Here is a 17,225-nt window from a genome sequence, read left to right as displayed (position 1 = left end):
ATAAAGAAATGCACTAAGTGTCACTTTTATGATATTGCTGTTGTATTAGGACAATGTTTTTACAAGACATAACTGCTCATAGTGCTGTCTGAGCATATTTAAATCTACACTCCATTTTGCAGTTTGTATGTTTGTTTTAATCTTCCATATGATATTTGTAGTAACTAATGATGTCATACTATAAATCAATAAATGGACAAAATTAGTCTTGTAGATGATGATTTACATAATTTTTCAGATAAGTGTAATCATTTGGCCTTTCTCCAACTATGTGCAAATACATCAAAAATGTTTATTTGTAAGAAACAGTAAATAATTTCTAAATGCAGGTGGAGATAAAGAATGATGACTAAACTTCTGTTTATTATTATTATTATTATTATAGACATGTTGAGAAACAAATATGAATTTCATAACTGTCTGTTGAACTGAAAGGGGATGATGTTTCAGCCTCTTTACTGAAATTATTTTGTATCCAACACATTGTCCTCCTTTCATTTCAACAGGTAGTTGTAGTGGATTTAAGTTCTCAAGCATACTGTGTTTACTTTGCTTAAAGTTCTGCAAAACCAGCATAAAAACGTTTTTAGAAGCAAATTCTACCACTTTTAGCAAAATTTCCATTGCAAAGAAATATATGTGTATTGAAGCCATACCATTCTCATTTAGAAAGATTAACTAGACATATATTACTGTATGTATTTATTCTGTTTATAGTTTACTGATTAGTTTCTGTTAAGTATTATGCTGAAACTTAAAATCAGGAATATTATTAGAAGAACTGAATGCAATGGCTTTTTAGTATGTTTAACTTTTAAAACAAATATTTAATTGGTATTTTCTTGAAACCAAGAAAGCATTAACTGGCAGTAAGTTAAGTTTAGTGTCAAAATAAAATAAGAGTTAAATGGTGTGCTCAGGATTATATATATTTTTTGTTCAAATTATGTCGATGAAAAAGAGCATGCTAAAAATAAAATTATGTTTTGTAGCTTCGAGATATGCAAGCAAAACTAGCTTTCTTACAGTCTCTGGGTTCTCAAACTGGTAGCTCTCCAACTTTGAGTAAAACTCCACATATTAATCCTACAACAGGGGAGAGAACTCCCACTTCCAAAGAAGAGGCACCCATTGCTAAAATGGCAGAAAGAGTAAGGCTTAGAAAGATGGAGTATGGTGATAGGCAGATCCTTGGTTCAGAGATCTCCACATTTGGTGTAAGTTGACTTTTATATATATATGTGCATGTGTGTGTTATGCTATAATGTTTTGGTATAGAATACCTTTCTTGTTTCAGTTGAAATTATGTCTTCTGTGATGGTAACTCATATAAGTCATATTGATAAATATATCAATAATTATAAATTATAAATCAACATTGGCTTCTGTTTTCTGTTCAAACTGAAGCAAAAAAAAATTAATCTAGCAATAAATACAGCCATCCACATCTCTTGTATTACTACCTACAAATATGGTTATTTCTTGTTTCATCAGTTGTGGTAACAATATTTTTGACTGTAAACCTAGGTTACAAGGATTTTAGAAAATATGATTAGTTTTGCTTTATAAATTATATTTTGTATTTAATACATATCTTTATGTGGAGAAGTATTGTGTCTTTATCTGCTCTATGATGGAAGTTTCACTTTAAGTGAGCCACTTGCATAAAATTGTTGAATATGTTTTCGTACTTCAATAAATATTTTTATTTAACTCTTTTTAACCCTTAAACAGCAGCTATCATCAGTTGATGCTGCTATCTACAACATTTCCACTGTTTAAGGGTAAAACAATTTTTTTAAAAAGTCATAAAAATTAATGCCAAAACAAAAAAAGTGTTACTTGATGATTTATTTAGAGGGATGATGTTTTTTAGGTTTCTACAACTAAAGTAGCAGAACATTTGGTTCAAAATTTACAAGAAGACTCTCATACACAGGAGATTTTCCAGTCTGTATTCTCTTCAGGTTCTGCAATATCTGAGTCCAAAGTTCGTGAGTTTGAAGTGGAGTTGGAGAGGTTAAACAGTAAGATTGAACACTTGAAGTCTCAGAATGATTTGTTAACTATTACGCTAGAAGAAAGCCGAAGCCAGTGTGATAGAATGAGCGTTCTTTTAGGGAAATATGAGTCTAACAATACAGCTCTTCAACTGGCTGTCTCTTACAGTGACCAAACCATCTCAGCCTTTGAAGTTTTACTTGCTCTGATGGAAACTGAACAAGGACTTCTTCTTGCAAATTGTCGTGCTGCAGGACTGGGTGCCCTTGGTTAGTTTACATGTATAATTTTATAATTCACAACAAATTGTTTTGTATGATAAAATAATGGTTTCTACTTTGACTCTCTTTTATTCAGATATGTAGGTAGCAAGTAAGGTGACTGGTTATGTTGAATGCAAAAGTCTTTTTTTTACATTGATAAATATTAATCTTAAGGTATTTATTTGAAAATATATTCCTCTATGCCATCTATGGCAGTGTGGTAATATAGATGTGAATTCAAATATTGTTACTGTGGCTTATTCCAGTGCTCTCAAGTTTATAAAATTTGTTTTTCAACACCAGATGTGCTATTGAATGAGCATAGCTGTTAGTTTAAACCAGTGCACTAATGTTCATAGGAATACAATTTTTAAATGAGAACTGGTTTCAGCAGATAATGCGAATTTTATTCAGCCATTAGCCGATCTTGAAGGTTTCAAAACATTTTGAGTAGAAATCAATAATTTTTAAAGATCTTTTGTTTATAGGTTTACTTGCTCTACTGTGACAATTCATATAGTAGAATGTGTTTGAACTTTGAAAAATGAGAAATTCACAAATGAAATAAATAAACAGTAAAGACACTAAGACCACTCCAATTTGAGGAAGTCCTAAATGTTTTATTTTAAAAGTTGAAGGTTGTTTTGGTAGACACACCCTCTTACCATACACACATGTATATATATATATATGTATATATAGAGAGAAAGAGACAGAGAGAGAGAAAGAGAGAAGACTTCACAAGCTGCTACAAGTGTAAAAAAAAATTAAAACTGCTGTATAAACTATAAGTTGTTATAATTAGTCATGACAGTTAAAAGGTATCTCTTGGAGAAACCCTTAAACTTTTATTTCTGATTGGACTCGCACATGAGAGATATTTGTCAGTTATGTATATGAGCATCCACATATGAATAAAGAAGAAATATGTTGTTCATTTATCAGGGAAGGAAAGTGCCCTCCCCTCTTTCCAGTTAATTATAATTTAATATATAGAAAGTGTATAGTAATTGTATGAAGTGATGATATTAGAACAGTGAGTTTACATTTGTCTTAGTGTGTTGTGTAAGAATTTTACATTGTTTAAATTTGAAGATCAGTGATAATAGATATGAAAATGAAAATTATATATGAATTATGGCAAGGAAATGTAAAAAGAACTTAGTTGTTAAAATTCACTAGTTACTACTAATGACACTGCACATAATGCATTGAGTGGATTTTGGTGTGTTTTTTGTATCCACAGTTGCACATGAAATTAATAGCTTCGGATGTTTTTGAAAGTAGTTTTGAATGAATTCTACTTTTAGAAAGTTTTGAAATAATGCACTCTAGAATGTTGGTGACTAGTTATGCAGTTTTTGAGTAGTTTAAAGCTGACTGTTGCCATATACAAATTATAGATTCATTGTTTTTACTTTACATAATCACTGTAAATCAGTAGGCAAGATATTTGTGTTCTGTTTTCTTTCTTATTTTATAAAAGTATATTTTCAACACAGTTTTACAACACTCATCATCCAACTGAAAGCTCTATCTTAAAATAATCTTTAACAAATAATGCTTATATCATATTGTTTTATGTTTATCAGTTTATCTTAATGGTACTTTAAGAGCTTCATTTTATAAAGATTGAGGAATTGTCATCAATTTAACTACGAACATATATATCTATATATGTTATATATGTATATACATGACTGATGATATATTTTTTTATTATATTTTTAAATATTTCAACTAATCTTGAAAACCTTTCATTAGTTAAAGGCTCAAGTACAAATGACGAAATTGAAATAACTTCACTTCTAAAGAGGGCCAATGATAACCGTAAGTCAGCTGAAAGTGTAGCACGGCATTTTATTCAGAAACTGGACAGAAATTATGGTATTGGCTGCTCTGCAACTGGCTGTAACATTAATCCTTGGGAAGAGGTTTCCTCACATAGTCACAATACAAGGTAAGATAGCTACTCCAGAAACTTTCTTCCCATAATCATACTACCAGTAAAGATACACAGTAGGAAGATTTTTAAACATTCACATCATCAGTTAAGAAACCCTTAGGGTGGCATTCCTCTGTTAATTGTACTACAGAGTCAGAAATCCATATGAAGTAGGTTTTTTTAATAGTAATACAAGAAACATACAGGAAGAATTGTTTTACAAAAGAAGGCAAAAACTCACACCACAAGATAAAAAATATCTGAATAAAAATGTTATTGTAAGTATTACATTACCAGCTAAAAAAAAACTTTATTGTAAATGTTATATTGTCAGGTTTAAAATCCACAGAAGCAAAGTTATTGTAAGTGTTACACTATCAGATTGATAACTCAAATAAACAAAGTTATTTTAAGTGTTACACTATCAGGTTTAAAATCCACAGAAGCAAAGTTATTGTAAGTGTTACACTATCAGATTGATAACCCAAATAAACAAAGTTATTGTAAGTGTTACACTATCAGATTGATAACCCAAATAAACAAAGTTATTGTAAGTGTTACACTATCAGATTGATAACCCAAATAAACAAAGTTATTGTAAGTGTTACACTATCAGGTTGAAAACCCAAATAAGCAAAGTTATTGTAAATGTTATACTATCAGGTTTAAAACTTAAATAAACAGAGTTGTTGTAAGTGTTACACTATCAGGTTGATAACTCAAATAAGCAGAGTTATTGTAAGTGTTACACTATCAGGTTGATAACTCAAATAAGCAGAGTTATTGTAAGTGTTACACTATCAGATTGATAACTCAAATAAACAAAGTTATTTTAAGTGTTACACTATCAGGTTTAAAATCCACAGAAGCAAAGTTATTGTAAGTGTTACACTATCAGATTGATAACCCAAATAAACAAAGTTATTGTAAGTGTTACACTATCAGATTGATAACCCAAATAAACAAAGTTATTGTAAGTGTTACACTATCAGATTGATAACCCAAATAAACAAAGTTATTGTAAGTGTTACACTATCAGGTTGAAAACCCAAATAAGCAAAGTTATTGTAAATGTTATACTATCAGGTTTAAAACTTAAATAAACAGAGTTGTTGTAAGTGTTACACTATCAGGTTGATAACTCAAATAAGCAGAGTTATTGTAAGTGTTACACTATCAGGTTGATAACTCAAATAAGCAGAGTTATTGTAAGTGTTACACTATAAGGTTGATAACTCAAATAAGCGAAGTTATTGCAAGTGTTACACTATCAGGTGAAAACCCAAGTATAGAAATGTCATTTAATTGTCAATTTGCCAGCTAAATGAAACCAAAATAAAGTTATTGTAACTGTGACATTATTAAGTTAGAAACCTGGTCTTTGTGATCTGAGTATTAAAGTACTTAACTATTGGGAGTCATGGTTTTACTTGATACTTGATAAAGTATCTTTAATTTACATAATCTAAGTGTAAAAAAACACAAAGCTATAAGTAACCAAAAAACAAATATTTTCATGGGCATTATTTCTGTTTGGTAAATAGAATAAAATTGTGGATCTACGTATAGTTTTAGAGTCTTTTACAAAATATGTACATTTCTTTCTTAATTATCTGATCAGTCCTCAATTATAAAGAGCAACTAAATGTTAGGATCAATATTGTAAGTTATCATCAATGTTGTCTTTGAATATATTCAACACCATTATTTATTATCAGCACAACCAGCTCAACATCCAGCAGTAATGATGGAGAATTTACAAAAGTTGATGAACAACGACTGCGAGATTATATTCATCAGTTGAAGACTGAGAGGTCAGCAGTTAAAACAACAGTTGTTGAACTAGAAAGTGTTCATATTGATACTGGTTGTCGAGAGCCCTCCACGTTGATGGATTCACAAAAGTTAGATTTAGAAAATGCTGTTTTGATGCAAGAGCTGATGGCAGTTAAGGTATTGTTTGTCTTGAAATATAACACTGAGCAGCTTAAAACGTTGTTATTACATAGTATAGCTTAAAGGTACAATACACACAGAAGGAAGCAATGTGCACAGATCATATTGGACTAGGTAAGGTTCAAATATGAGTTCAGAATACTTAAACAGCAACACGTTCTATTTAGTAATAGAATTCAAAGTGAATGAAGTAATGTTTGATAATGATGTTCAGGATACAAGAGAACTTGCTTATATTACTCATTATGGGTTTTGGTGAACTAAGTAAAATTTTGGTTGATACTTTGAACATATAAGAAGTTATACATTTTACTGAGTATCAGAATGAGTTAGATTGTAGTACATCATAAATCTGACTCAGTGCCTTTCCCATTTATATTGGTCTTCTATGTTGACAATAGGCATGTAGACTGGAAACATGAAAATTTTAAGACTATCAACAAACATTCAAGCTGGCATTAACTGTGGGGGGAAAAAAAAATCCACCATTTCTAGTGATAATGTTATTTCAACTAAAACCTACATTAACCATTTCATTATGGGTTGGACAAAATCCACCCAGCTCATAACCATGAAAGTATCCATGAGAGTAATTATACTGTGACTTTTGATAATGTATGCATATGTTTACAGAATTTTGGAGGTTATTGGTAAACATTACAAGGTATTCAAACACAAAATATGAGGTTTTTGAACAAAGTATTAATATATTTTTAACTAAATGTTTTTCTTTCAGAATGTTGAATATCCAACATGCAGAGTAATTTCCGTTTTAAGATTAAAAATATACTGCTCAAAAAATTAAAAGAATAAGTACATATTTCAGTATATTTTTGTCATAACTAAATTTATGTATGAAAAACATATTATTGTTTAAGCTTGCAAGTGACATTTGAAGCAAGTCAAACGAAACTCACCTCACACAAGAAGAATACAACACAAGGTGCCCTATATAAGGCTGTTACGTGAAACTATGCATTCTTCATTAATTCTCGAAACAAACACCAACATGGATCTTTTGTGGCTAGTTTTGTCAGTGTGTACCTTCATCTTGTGTACCCAAGCAGTCAGGTGCCATCTGACAGAGAACAAGGTGGCCTGGGCAGTCCAGATGCTGGGCGATGGCCAGACCCAAAGGAGCGTGTTACAGCACATTGGTGTGTCACCAAACGTCATCAATCAAATTTGGCAACACTACCAGGAGATGAACTCTTAAGGCAGGAGACCAGGTCAAGGCTGTCATCACTACACAACAGACAGAGAGGACTGCTACATTGTCACATGCTAGTTAACGTGTGAGCCCACATTGCCAAACTGTGTATGAACTTCCTTGATGAGTAAGGAATAGAGACTTTTGAGTGGCCCACCAGAACTGCAGATTTAAATCCGATTGAACATTATTGGGATATGTTGTCGAGGCATGTTAGTGGATGCCAAGCACCCTCCTCAGAATGTACAGGAACTCCGACAAGCCCAAGTAGATGAGTGGGTTGCCATACCCCAAGATAACATTGATAGACTGATTCGAAGTGTGCCAAATTGTTACCAGTGGTGTGTCACAGCCCGTGGATGTCACACTAAATATTGAATGTTTCAAACATTTCTAGAATAAATGCATGTAAACTATTTAAAGTATTGTGTCATACTGGATACAGATGGAAATGAAATCAGGCAAATTACCTAAAAAAATAAAAATATTATCACATTTGGAACACTGGGATAAATTATATTAGAAAAAGTACTTGTGCCTGTAATTTTTTGAGCAGTTTGCTGTTGTGCATAAGAAGATTTTCAAATTTCACATGTGAAACCTTTATAATCTTAAGATAATTAACAAGTGTATTTTAATAAAATATATTTTATCTATAATTTTCAATGTAAAATCAGAATGTTTTTTTCTTTCTAGGAAGATGACAAATTATAACTCAAAAACACAGATCTTTAGTTAAGTAGCTTAAATGTCATAACATTATACATTTATATAAAGTTATTATTTTTATTATGTTGAATTTTCAGTCACTGCTGTCTAACATCACAGAAGTCACAATGATGCAGTGCACGTGCACTTGTGTTACCATCCCTTTATAAAGTGCCATGTTTTGGCTGTGTATTAGTGGGCTAGTATTTTGTAAAATACAGTCAGATTTTAGTTATTATATATTATATGTTTGCATACATTATTACTATTTATAAATAAGTTCTTAACCTTATGTTTTTCTTAAAACATAAAACAGTAAATAAAGAAGTACATCAAACAATTCTCTCTTTAGTTATGACTTTTGTGCTCGGTTACTAAGTCTTAACACATTTCGCACATGGAAGATGTGAAATCAAATATTTTTTTAGAATTTAAATATACATTTGAAATAACAAGAAAATCATAAATGACTACATTGAAACCATAGAATTCCACTAAATTATCAAGTTGAGTAACTAAGCTGCACTTAGGCCTAATAAATTAAATTTAGAAGAGGCTAAAGACTCAACTTACAAGCATGAAAGGTGTTGGTTTTGAAAGAAAGAAATGTAGCTATTGTATTTGAAAATGGCTGACAAAACCATTTGGGTGACATTGTGAGCTTTCAATTGGTTATTCAAATGTCATGTATGTGTGTGTGTATATATATTAGTACATATAAGGGAGCATTTCAAAAATAGAAATGTGTGTGCAGAGCCACTGTGCTTGATTTAGTACATGAGTCATATCTCAGCAATTAAAAAAGATAGGAGGTTATTATTTTATATTTTATATTTTTATTGTTGGTAATTTGAGTTCCTAATTCATACAAAATTATTTATTTTTTATTTTGACATCACAAACACTTTATTTGAACCAGTGCTGCATCTAGTGTAACATGCAACACACAATAATCAATATTTAGATGTGTTTTTTACACACTGTTTTAAACTAATAAATTAAATCACATGTAATATTAAAACTTAAATTATAATCTACAGTTTGATACCAAACTTAATGGCGTAAACTTGTTTGGTGTTAATATGAGAAAGATTGGTCACTGATTTATAGTAGTTAAATTTATTAGTTGCTGCTTAGAGCAGATGACAAGATGGTGTGCCAGGTAAGATGAGTGACTAATACTCAGTTTACAAGGAAAGCATTATGTTATACTGATGCTGAGAATAACTTGAGAACTCATTACTAACCATGTTAGTGGTTTTAATCTTATATGTATTCTCTAAAAGGAAGAGAAAGCAGAACTAAAGGCCCAAGTTTACTTACTGGAGAAAGAGAAAGGAGCACTTGAGTTAAGACTGTCAAGTCATGAAGCTCAGGAGCAGGCTTACCTTGTTCATATTGAACACTTGAAAACTGAACTGAAGGAACAGGAACATACTGTTGAGAAGCTGAGAGGAGCTCAGGTCGGTAAATTAGGTTTTGATATTACCTGAGATAAAAAGATAAACATTGCAAACTTCACTGATTTGTTACAAACACAATTTTAATGATAGTGATTTTAGCAAGTTGGAAAGCACAAAATCACACGTTGGTTGTTGTATCTGACCAAGGATCAACATTTAAACCTTATACATATTGCAAACTGTAATGTTTGTCCTAGTATTGTTTCCTGCTTGTAAAGCTGTGCATGCAGGCATAGCTCTACATTCACTTATGAAATGATGAGAGAACAGACACGAATAATGTTGATGTCAAATTTTATTTTACAAACAGGATATTCTACACTGCATTGTTAGTAATTAATTACACCATCATTCACATTTGAAAATGTGACATAAAGAATAAAAATGTATATTTACTGTATGCTGTTGTTGAAATACTCAACAATCATTTTTCATTGTGGGCTGCATAAATAACTCAAAGCTTTGGCTCTAAGTGAAATCAAGAGTTAAATGCAATTAACCTTGTTAAAGTCAAGGAAATAATTTAAATTGATAGATAAATTTAATTTTTTTTCATCATTGGGATGAATACTTTAGCTTATAATTCACGTAATTAAATGTTTGTGTTAGGACCTGATGTTAAGCAAATCAGATGGAAGTTAATAGCATTCATAGCTGCCAGCTTTTATGAATTGACTGTTAAATGTGTGATTGTTTAAATAGCCTGTTCTGTGATGTTGATAATTTCATTGGTTCAAGAAAATTACATACAATGATAGAGTTAATACTTACATTTTCTATTTATTTTATGTATCTAATAACTAAGTAGAATTGTGTACCAACACAACATATCCACAATTTTTAGAGATAAAACACTAGAGTAGTTCTAACAGTACATCACACTTACAGAACTCTGTTAGAAAAAACCAATAATGTTTTGAAGAACCTAATTGAAACTGGCAGTGTGAACAAAGCATTAGAAGAAGTGCCAGTAATAAAATGTATTTTTAATGTAAAAAAAGACACATGAAAGCTATTGGAGAATTCATATCATAAGAGAGAATTGTATAAATGAGCATTTGCTGCATTCAGAAGTATTTACTGTTTGGTATTTAAGAAACTTCAATAGAGCTGAATTTGCCTTATGGGCATGTTTGATATTTCCATGTAACCGAGACCTACCTGCATAAAAGTCTGGTGTACAAGGTGATGAGAGTATTTAGTAAAGAAACAACAGACAAAAATGGTGTTTTGAATTTGTGGGATACATTCTACTATTTCTATTTTTTAAAGTTGGCAGGTATGAATGTTGCTGGATTAGATCTTTTTAAGATTTAGAGCTCGAATAACTGAGTCAGTTAGCTCGTATTATCGTTGGACTAGACCTGTCAGAACTCAGAAATATGCATCACATGTCATTAAGAACCTGGTGTTACATTTGTCATCATTGTTGGAAAATACTTAGCTAAGAGTTAAAATCTGTTACTGATTTTTCAGAAATCCGGAGGAGGAGTATCAGAGAGAGATGTTTCTCAGGATTTAACTGAAGCACTACAGAGAGAAAAGAAATTGAAAACCAGAATTCAAGAACTTGTGAATACTTTAGAGAAAGTGACCAAAAACTCTGAACTTCGTGCTCAGCAGTCAGCTGAGTTTGTTAATGACCTGAAAAGAGCAAATAGGTGACTACCTGTTTGTGATTGCATTATTCAGTTAATTTATTCCAGAGTAAACAGTGAAAGTAATTATCATTATTGAGCTATTGCAAGGTCACAAGAGTATGATAATATTTATTTAAATTCATTAATTATTCAGAATCTTCTTTAAACTTCAAAAATTCACGTTGTAGAACCACGGTTGATATTTTCTTGATTTTTAAAATATAATTGCTTCTTTTTTTGAGGTTGTTATAAAAAAATATAGAAATATAGTTACTCATTGGACATAAATACTTACAGAATGATAAACAAATATTTTCTTTTTGTGGTAAATAAGATGTTTAAACTTTCAAAGGAAAAATTAATACTAATAAATACTTGATAGTGCCTTGGTGATGGCTTTTGAAAAAGCTAAAAAGAAAACCCAGGCAAGAGTTAAGAAGTTAGAACAGCAGATGGCAGTGATGTCAGAAAGACACAATGCTCAGGTAATGAAACAGTATTTTCTATCTTACAGATGATGGAGGCTTGAGATTTTTCTGTATATATATATATATATATATAGTGAGAATGGAACTGTTGATCAAGTTCTCTGTATGTTTTAAAATTGCTAGATTATGAACTAATAACTTTTTTTACCTACATATTACAAATTTTGAAATTAAAGCAGCATTTGGTGATCCGTTTTCAAGAAGAAACAGACATGTAAACTAGAAGTTAATATACTATTATTTGTTTGATTATGTCTTAATTGCATGTGCAACTTTTTTCTTTAAGTTCTTTTGTTTACTAAATATTGAAAAGTCACCTTTAAAGAAAAGTGCTTAATATTAAGATAGGGAGAACATCAAACATTATTAAACTTGGGACAAGTGTTCTAACTCTTTAATTCAGTGACAGAAAATCGTTAGATACTATTTTGAGCCAGTTCTCCATAAGTAAGTACTAATAAAATAATAACCATATTCATTAAAGATAAAACTTCCATGGGTTAACTTCCATTCTTTGATTTTTTAATTGTGTAAAAACACAAAATCTTTATTGGTTTTGGATTAATTTTTCTTCTGTATATTGTAGCAGCCTATTCTGGTGCAAGATGAGGTTTTTCGGTCACTGCATACAAATGGTTTATTCAATCAAACATTCCTAAGTACTTAAAAGTGAGAAACGTATCTATTTATTTCACCTCAGTATGTAGTGAAAAGGATAATAAACTGTACATATGCATCATTTATATGTAAATTGGTAATTTGTACACATACACTGTGCCATCACTTAAAAAACAAATTACAGTAATAAGTACCTTTCCCTCCTTCAAACAAAAAGAAGGGGCTTCTTTTATCTTTTATTTGAAATATTCATTTCTTATCGTTCCTTCATGAATAACAAAAAGAGCAAGCATACATAATTGGTACTTGAGGTTTGCATTGTAATAAATAATGAACAGCATCTGGTATACATGCATTCTTAAATTCTTTGTAATTTTAAAACTAAGTCTATTTTCTGTTAATGAATGAAATTTGATCATGCTGACCTTCCAGACAAGATTGCTGAAACAGCGGATTGCTATGTTAGAAGGAACAGACAGTGGACAACATACCTTACCCCTTTCTGGAAGTGAGACATCGTTATAGTGCATATAACAGAGAGATAGCCCTTAATCTTGATAGCATTTTAGCAGCTGGCTGGTGTCAAGTGGTGTTAACCTAGAAATTAGACTTTCTTGTGTAAATCATCAGCTTTCTGTCACTGAGCTACTTGACTAAGAAGAACATTTAGAATCACTGTGTATTATTATAATTACTTGATGTTTATGTCATTGTTAATATTACATCTTGTTTATATCAAATGGAGAAAAAAAATAATTGAGTCTGCCAGTATCAATACAATAAATTTTAAATTCCTGGCGAGACTAATTTAGGGTTTTGTTTTTGATTATGATTTTAATTTAAAATTGGTGGCAAAGATGATTTATAGATAGCCTGAAATATCCATTGTTTATATAAGAATAACATTTATTTTTTTTTGCTTGGGAAACATATTTAATGTGAACGTTTTATGTATCTTTTATTAATATTGTAACAGAAATTGTAGCTGCAACTGCTATTGTAGTATAATTATGATTTTTATATATCCAGATAATATTGCTCAAATAAATATTTAAAAACATGTAATACATAATAAACACCGATTAAGCTTTGTTACTTTTTTGTACATTTTAGGCAAATAATGAAAAAAAAAATTCAGTGAATGCATAAACAACTTAGGTAGAACAGAAGGTAAACTTGGTGTGAAGTGAATATTTAATAATTAAAATAAATGAAAGTATTTTGTCTTTTTATATGTATTAATCCTAATTGTAAAATACACATCAAAAAAGAAAATAAACATCACATTTCAAGTACAAAAATATTGAAACTTGACAAGTTTGTTTTTATATTGTGGCAAAGCTTAAGCTTACTAATGTGACCTGTATTCAGTATTTCAATACAATATTATTTGTATATTGTATGCTTAAGTTACACTAATCAGTATATTGTCTGTGAATATACAGTATTTCCTATCCCATACTATCTGCAATAATATATGTAGCTTGTAAAACATTAAACTAAAAATATATATGTGCCTATCAAGAGACAACTCTGAATTTTATGTAATTTCATTTGAATTCAGACTATAGGAAGTGAAAGAATTATTGTGCCAATGAGTGTATTTTCAGTTGTGTTTAAGTTGTAACTGGTTGAGGGCATGTAGTGGTATAATGGTTAGCATGTCAGATTGTGGATCTAAGGAAGGTCTATCATTCATGCTCCTTTACCACAAAATAATGAAAATGGGTTCTGCAGTTTGGGGTCATGGTTATATTATAAGAGTAGTGGCCAAATCCCACTATACAATTAGAGTACTTCAAGAGTAGTGGAAGGTTCTGTTGACTAACTACATTCCCTCTAGTTTAGCAGTTCAACCTTAGGGACAGCTATTACAAGTAATCTTTGTGTAGCTTTATTCAAATATCAGAAACAAACAAATTAGGTAATTGGTTGAATTGCAGGCATGTGAAAGTGCACATTTTGTAAGAAGACAGTATTGTTAATTTGAGCTTCCATTTACTTCCTTGTTGAAAGTAAGAAACACTTTAACAGTTTTATCTTATTTTTAATGTTTAGCCACAGTGCATGATCTGTCTAGTCCCCTATTGACTTCCAGGATGATACCTTAATGGTTTTATTTTGTAATTCTGCTTTATGTAGTACATAAAAAAAATGAGTGTTTGCTATTTTATACAACTTGTTTAATGCAATGTATAGTTTTGATGATCATTTGATATTTTGTACAGCTACATGAAGAAATTCTAAGCTTCCTCAGCTCTTTGTGGAAAGAAACTAAAGATCTCTGTTTGGTGTAAAATGATTTTGTGTTGTAAATAAAGTTTGTTTCTCTTAGCAGACTGAGCCTTGTATTTTTCTGAAGTACAGGCTACTGAATAAATAATGGTATAGCTTTTATTCTGTATATATTTTGAAACTGGTCAGATAAATCTGATTTATACGTTAAGTTAATGATAAATTTAAAGCTAGAATCCTATAGAGCATGGGGTGAATTATTGTCATGCACTAATAATTTCAGGTCCAGACTTGTCTAGATCTAACTTTATGTTGGTACTTAAGTTTAACACAGTAATTTTTCGTTTATTGTGTACATACTGTTCAAACTATTAACTTGTTTTTATGCTATTCCTGATTAGGAGAACATGTTTAATCATTTTGGGTAGTTTCATGTTTTTTTGTTTCAGAACTTTTTGTAAAGAACCTCAGCAATAATTGGTACCATTAATTGTAATATTAATACTATTTTTGTGTATGACTCATATTATTAAAGACTAATCAACAAAGACGTAGATGCTGTCAGGAACTTACTTTTTAATAGTTTGTATATATATAGTAAATTAAATATATGTACTTAAGAGTGTGTTTGGCTAATGATTCTTCTACAGTAGGTGTTTGTGACTTGGTGATAAATTTAAAGATAAATAAACATCACACACTCCACATCTTTTAAAATAATGTATTCAAAACAAGTTTAACGTGTGTACAAAAATTCTTTACAGTATGTATATTATAGTTGTATCTTAAATACAATGCAGTTTTTTCTTCTTATCTGAAATCCACTTAGACCAGTTCAATTGCTTTAGAATTCAGCTGACAAGCCAAACTGTTTTTCTCTTATATACTATCAGTGTATACTTCAATTATTTATTTTCTTCTTTTTGTCACAACAGTATTGGTGTGTAATTGCACACAGTAAAACAATTTTTATGTCAAAGCACTATCAACGTTTAATATGATTGTAGAGTCTTACTGGAGATAAATATGTGATGTTAATTGTTCAAATCAAGTTAAGGTCTTCAAGGATTGTGTACCAATAATAGAATTTCCATTTTTCTCAAGCTGCAGGCGCTCTCCACGTGGCTGATAATCACTCCTATTTCAGAATAGGAAATGTTGTATATATGTTGCCAGTGAAAAAAGATCACAGACAATTTCCCTAACATGGTTACAATAATCTTTTCGTGAGAAAGTACACGGGACACACCTGTCGACTGATCTAGTTCTGTGAATAATTCAGACGAGAAGAACTTAATGGTTCTCTTGTCGACATTCCATATTAAGAACAAAATATTTTATTAGCACTGAAATTTTGAAAGTACTTATATATCACGTCAGGAATGAGAATCACATGGTATATTTGCATACCACAACTTTATAATTTGTGGTATTCAAACATACCGTGTGATATCAAATACAATATTTACGACACTGCTGGATTTACATATTGACCACAATGTATATATTTCACGTGCTGGTTATTACAATGTTAAAAGAATAATCGCATTACGAATAAAGAGATGAAATTAGATCACATTCTGTCAAAGACTTTTTAGTATAATTTTGCTCATATTGTTAAAAATATCACATTTTGTGAAAATAGGTTTAAAGCAAGGTGATACGTTGTACATGTTAACAATGACATTTTGTAGAAGGGTTAAACAAAACTTCTGTATTCACAGATTTGAAAATAGAATATTGTGTACTTAGATTTAAAAATATCCTACTTTGTAGGGATTGTCCAACAAGATCACACTGTATACGCAGGAGTAGACAGAGCAAAAAAAGAAATCGCAACCTGTACGCGGAGCTAAAATAAGCCGACACTGTGTGCTAAAAAAAACAACGTCATGGTTCGATTTCTGTGAAATGACGCAATGTGAAAGAAACACTATATAGAGTAGTGGTATGGGTGTTGTTTACATCACTAACATTCATGAACAACATGTGTTATGGTTTGAAATTGGTTTTGTTTGTTTTGAATTTTGTGCAAGGCTACTCGAGGGCTATCTGCGCTAGCCGCCCCTAATTTAGCAGTATGAGACTAGAGGGAATGCAAGTAGTCATCACCATCCACCGCCAACTCTTGGGCTACTCTTTTACCAACGAATAGCGGAATTGACCATGACATTATAACGTCCCACGGCTGAAAGGGATTCGAACCCGATACCCTCAGATTACGAATCGAGTGCCTTAACCACCTGGCCGTTTACGAATCAATGTTTTTAGAGGCTGCATCAGCTATTGTTGTTCTAGATAAATCGATCCTAAGGACTGTTCCTGATACGATTTTAAGAAGGTGGTATGGGGTGATTAGATAACTTGTATGGTGAAGTTTTGTGAACCCTAAACTTAACATTGTAGTTTAGGACCACATGGACTTCTTAAAAGTGTTTTTTGTAATGAAACGATTATTTAACAAATAACTTGTAGCGCCATTAATTTGTTGATTACAGTGTTCTATTAAAACGATTCATATAAAAAAAATAATTGATATTGCAATTAAATCTACTAATCACTGCTTGGGTTTTCTTGTGTTTTGTGCACAAAGTATATGATTTTATTCTATGCTTTGGTAGTTTACTACTTTGAGAGTTGTAACACGTAAAACATATAAATAAACAAAAATACCATTAATATTGCAATTAAATTTACT

At 30.9% G+C, this 17,225-nt stretch overlaps 1 protein-coding gene across 10 annotated transcripts in view; it reads left to right on the top strand.

Annotated features, from left to right (window-relative positions):
- LOC143232073 (colorectal mutant cancer protein-like) overlaps nucleotides 1-14,629 on the top strand; it is an 86,809-nt gene extending 72,180 nt beyond the window's left edge. For 7 of the 10 annotated variants that reach the window (XM_076467123.1, XM_076467124.1, XM_076467118.1 and 4 more), the window contains 8 exons: nucleotides 993-1,217; nucleotides 1,877-2,270; nucleotides 4,029-4,224; nucleotides 5,928-6,162; nucleotides 9,370-9,546; nucleotides 11,023-11,207; nucleotides 11,569-11,671; nucleotides 12,725-14,629. In XM_076467123.1, the coding sequence (XP_076323238.1) occupies nucleotides 993-1,217; nucleotides 1,877-2,270; nucleotides 4,029-4,224; nucleotides 5,928-6,162; nucleotides 9,370-9,546; nucleotides 11,023-11,207; nucleotides 11,569-11,671; nucleotides 12,725-12,817 (1,608 nt within the window). In that variant the 3' untranslated portion in view covers nucleotides 12,818-14,629. Of the gene's footprint in view, nucleotides 1-992; nucleotides 1,218-1,876; nucleotides 2,271-4,028; nucleotides 4,225-5,927; nucleotides 6,163-8,071; nucleotides 8,220-9,369; nucleotides 9,547-11,022; nucleotides 11,208-11,568; nucleotides 11,672-12,260; nucleotides 12,482-12,724 lie in introns of those variants that run through there. The other 3 variants (XM_076467120.1, XM_076467121.1, XM_076467128.1) reach the window with 3 other exon arrangements.
- The last annotated feature ends 2,596 nt before the right edge of the window (nucleotides 14,630-17,225 follow it).

The sequence above is a fragment of the Tachypleus tridentatus genome, chromosome 11 (genome assembly GCF_004210375.1).
Source record: "Tachypleus tridentatus isolate NWPU-2018 chromosome 11, ASM421037v1, whole genome shotgun sequence".
In the NCBI taxonomy this organism is placed as follows: Eukaryota; Metazoa; Arthropoda; class Merostomata; order Xiphosura; family Limulidae; genus Tachypleus; species Tachypleus tridentatus.
Note: the sequence above shows the minus strand (reverse complement) of the source record. Positions and strands in the feature narration are given on the sequence as shown.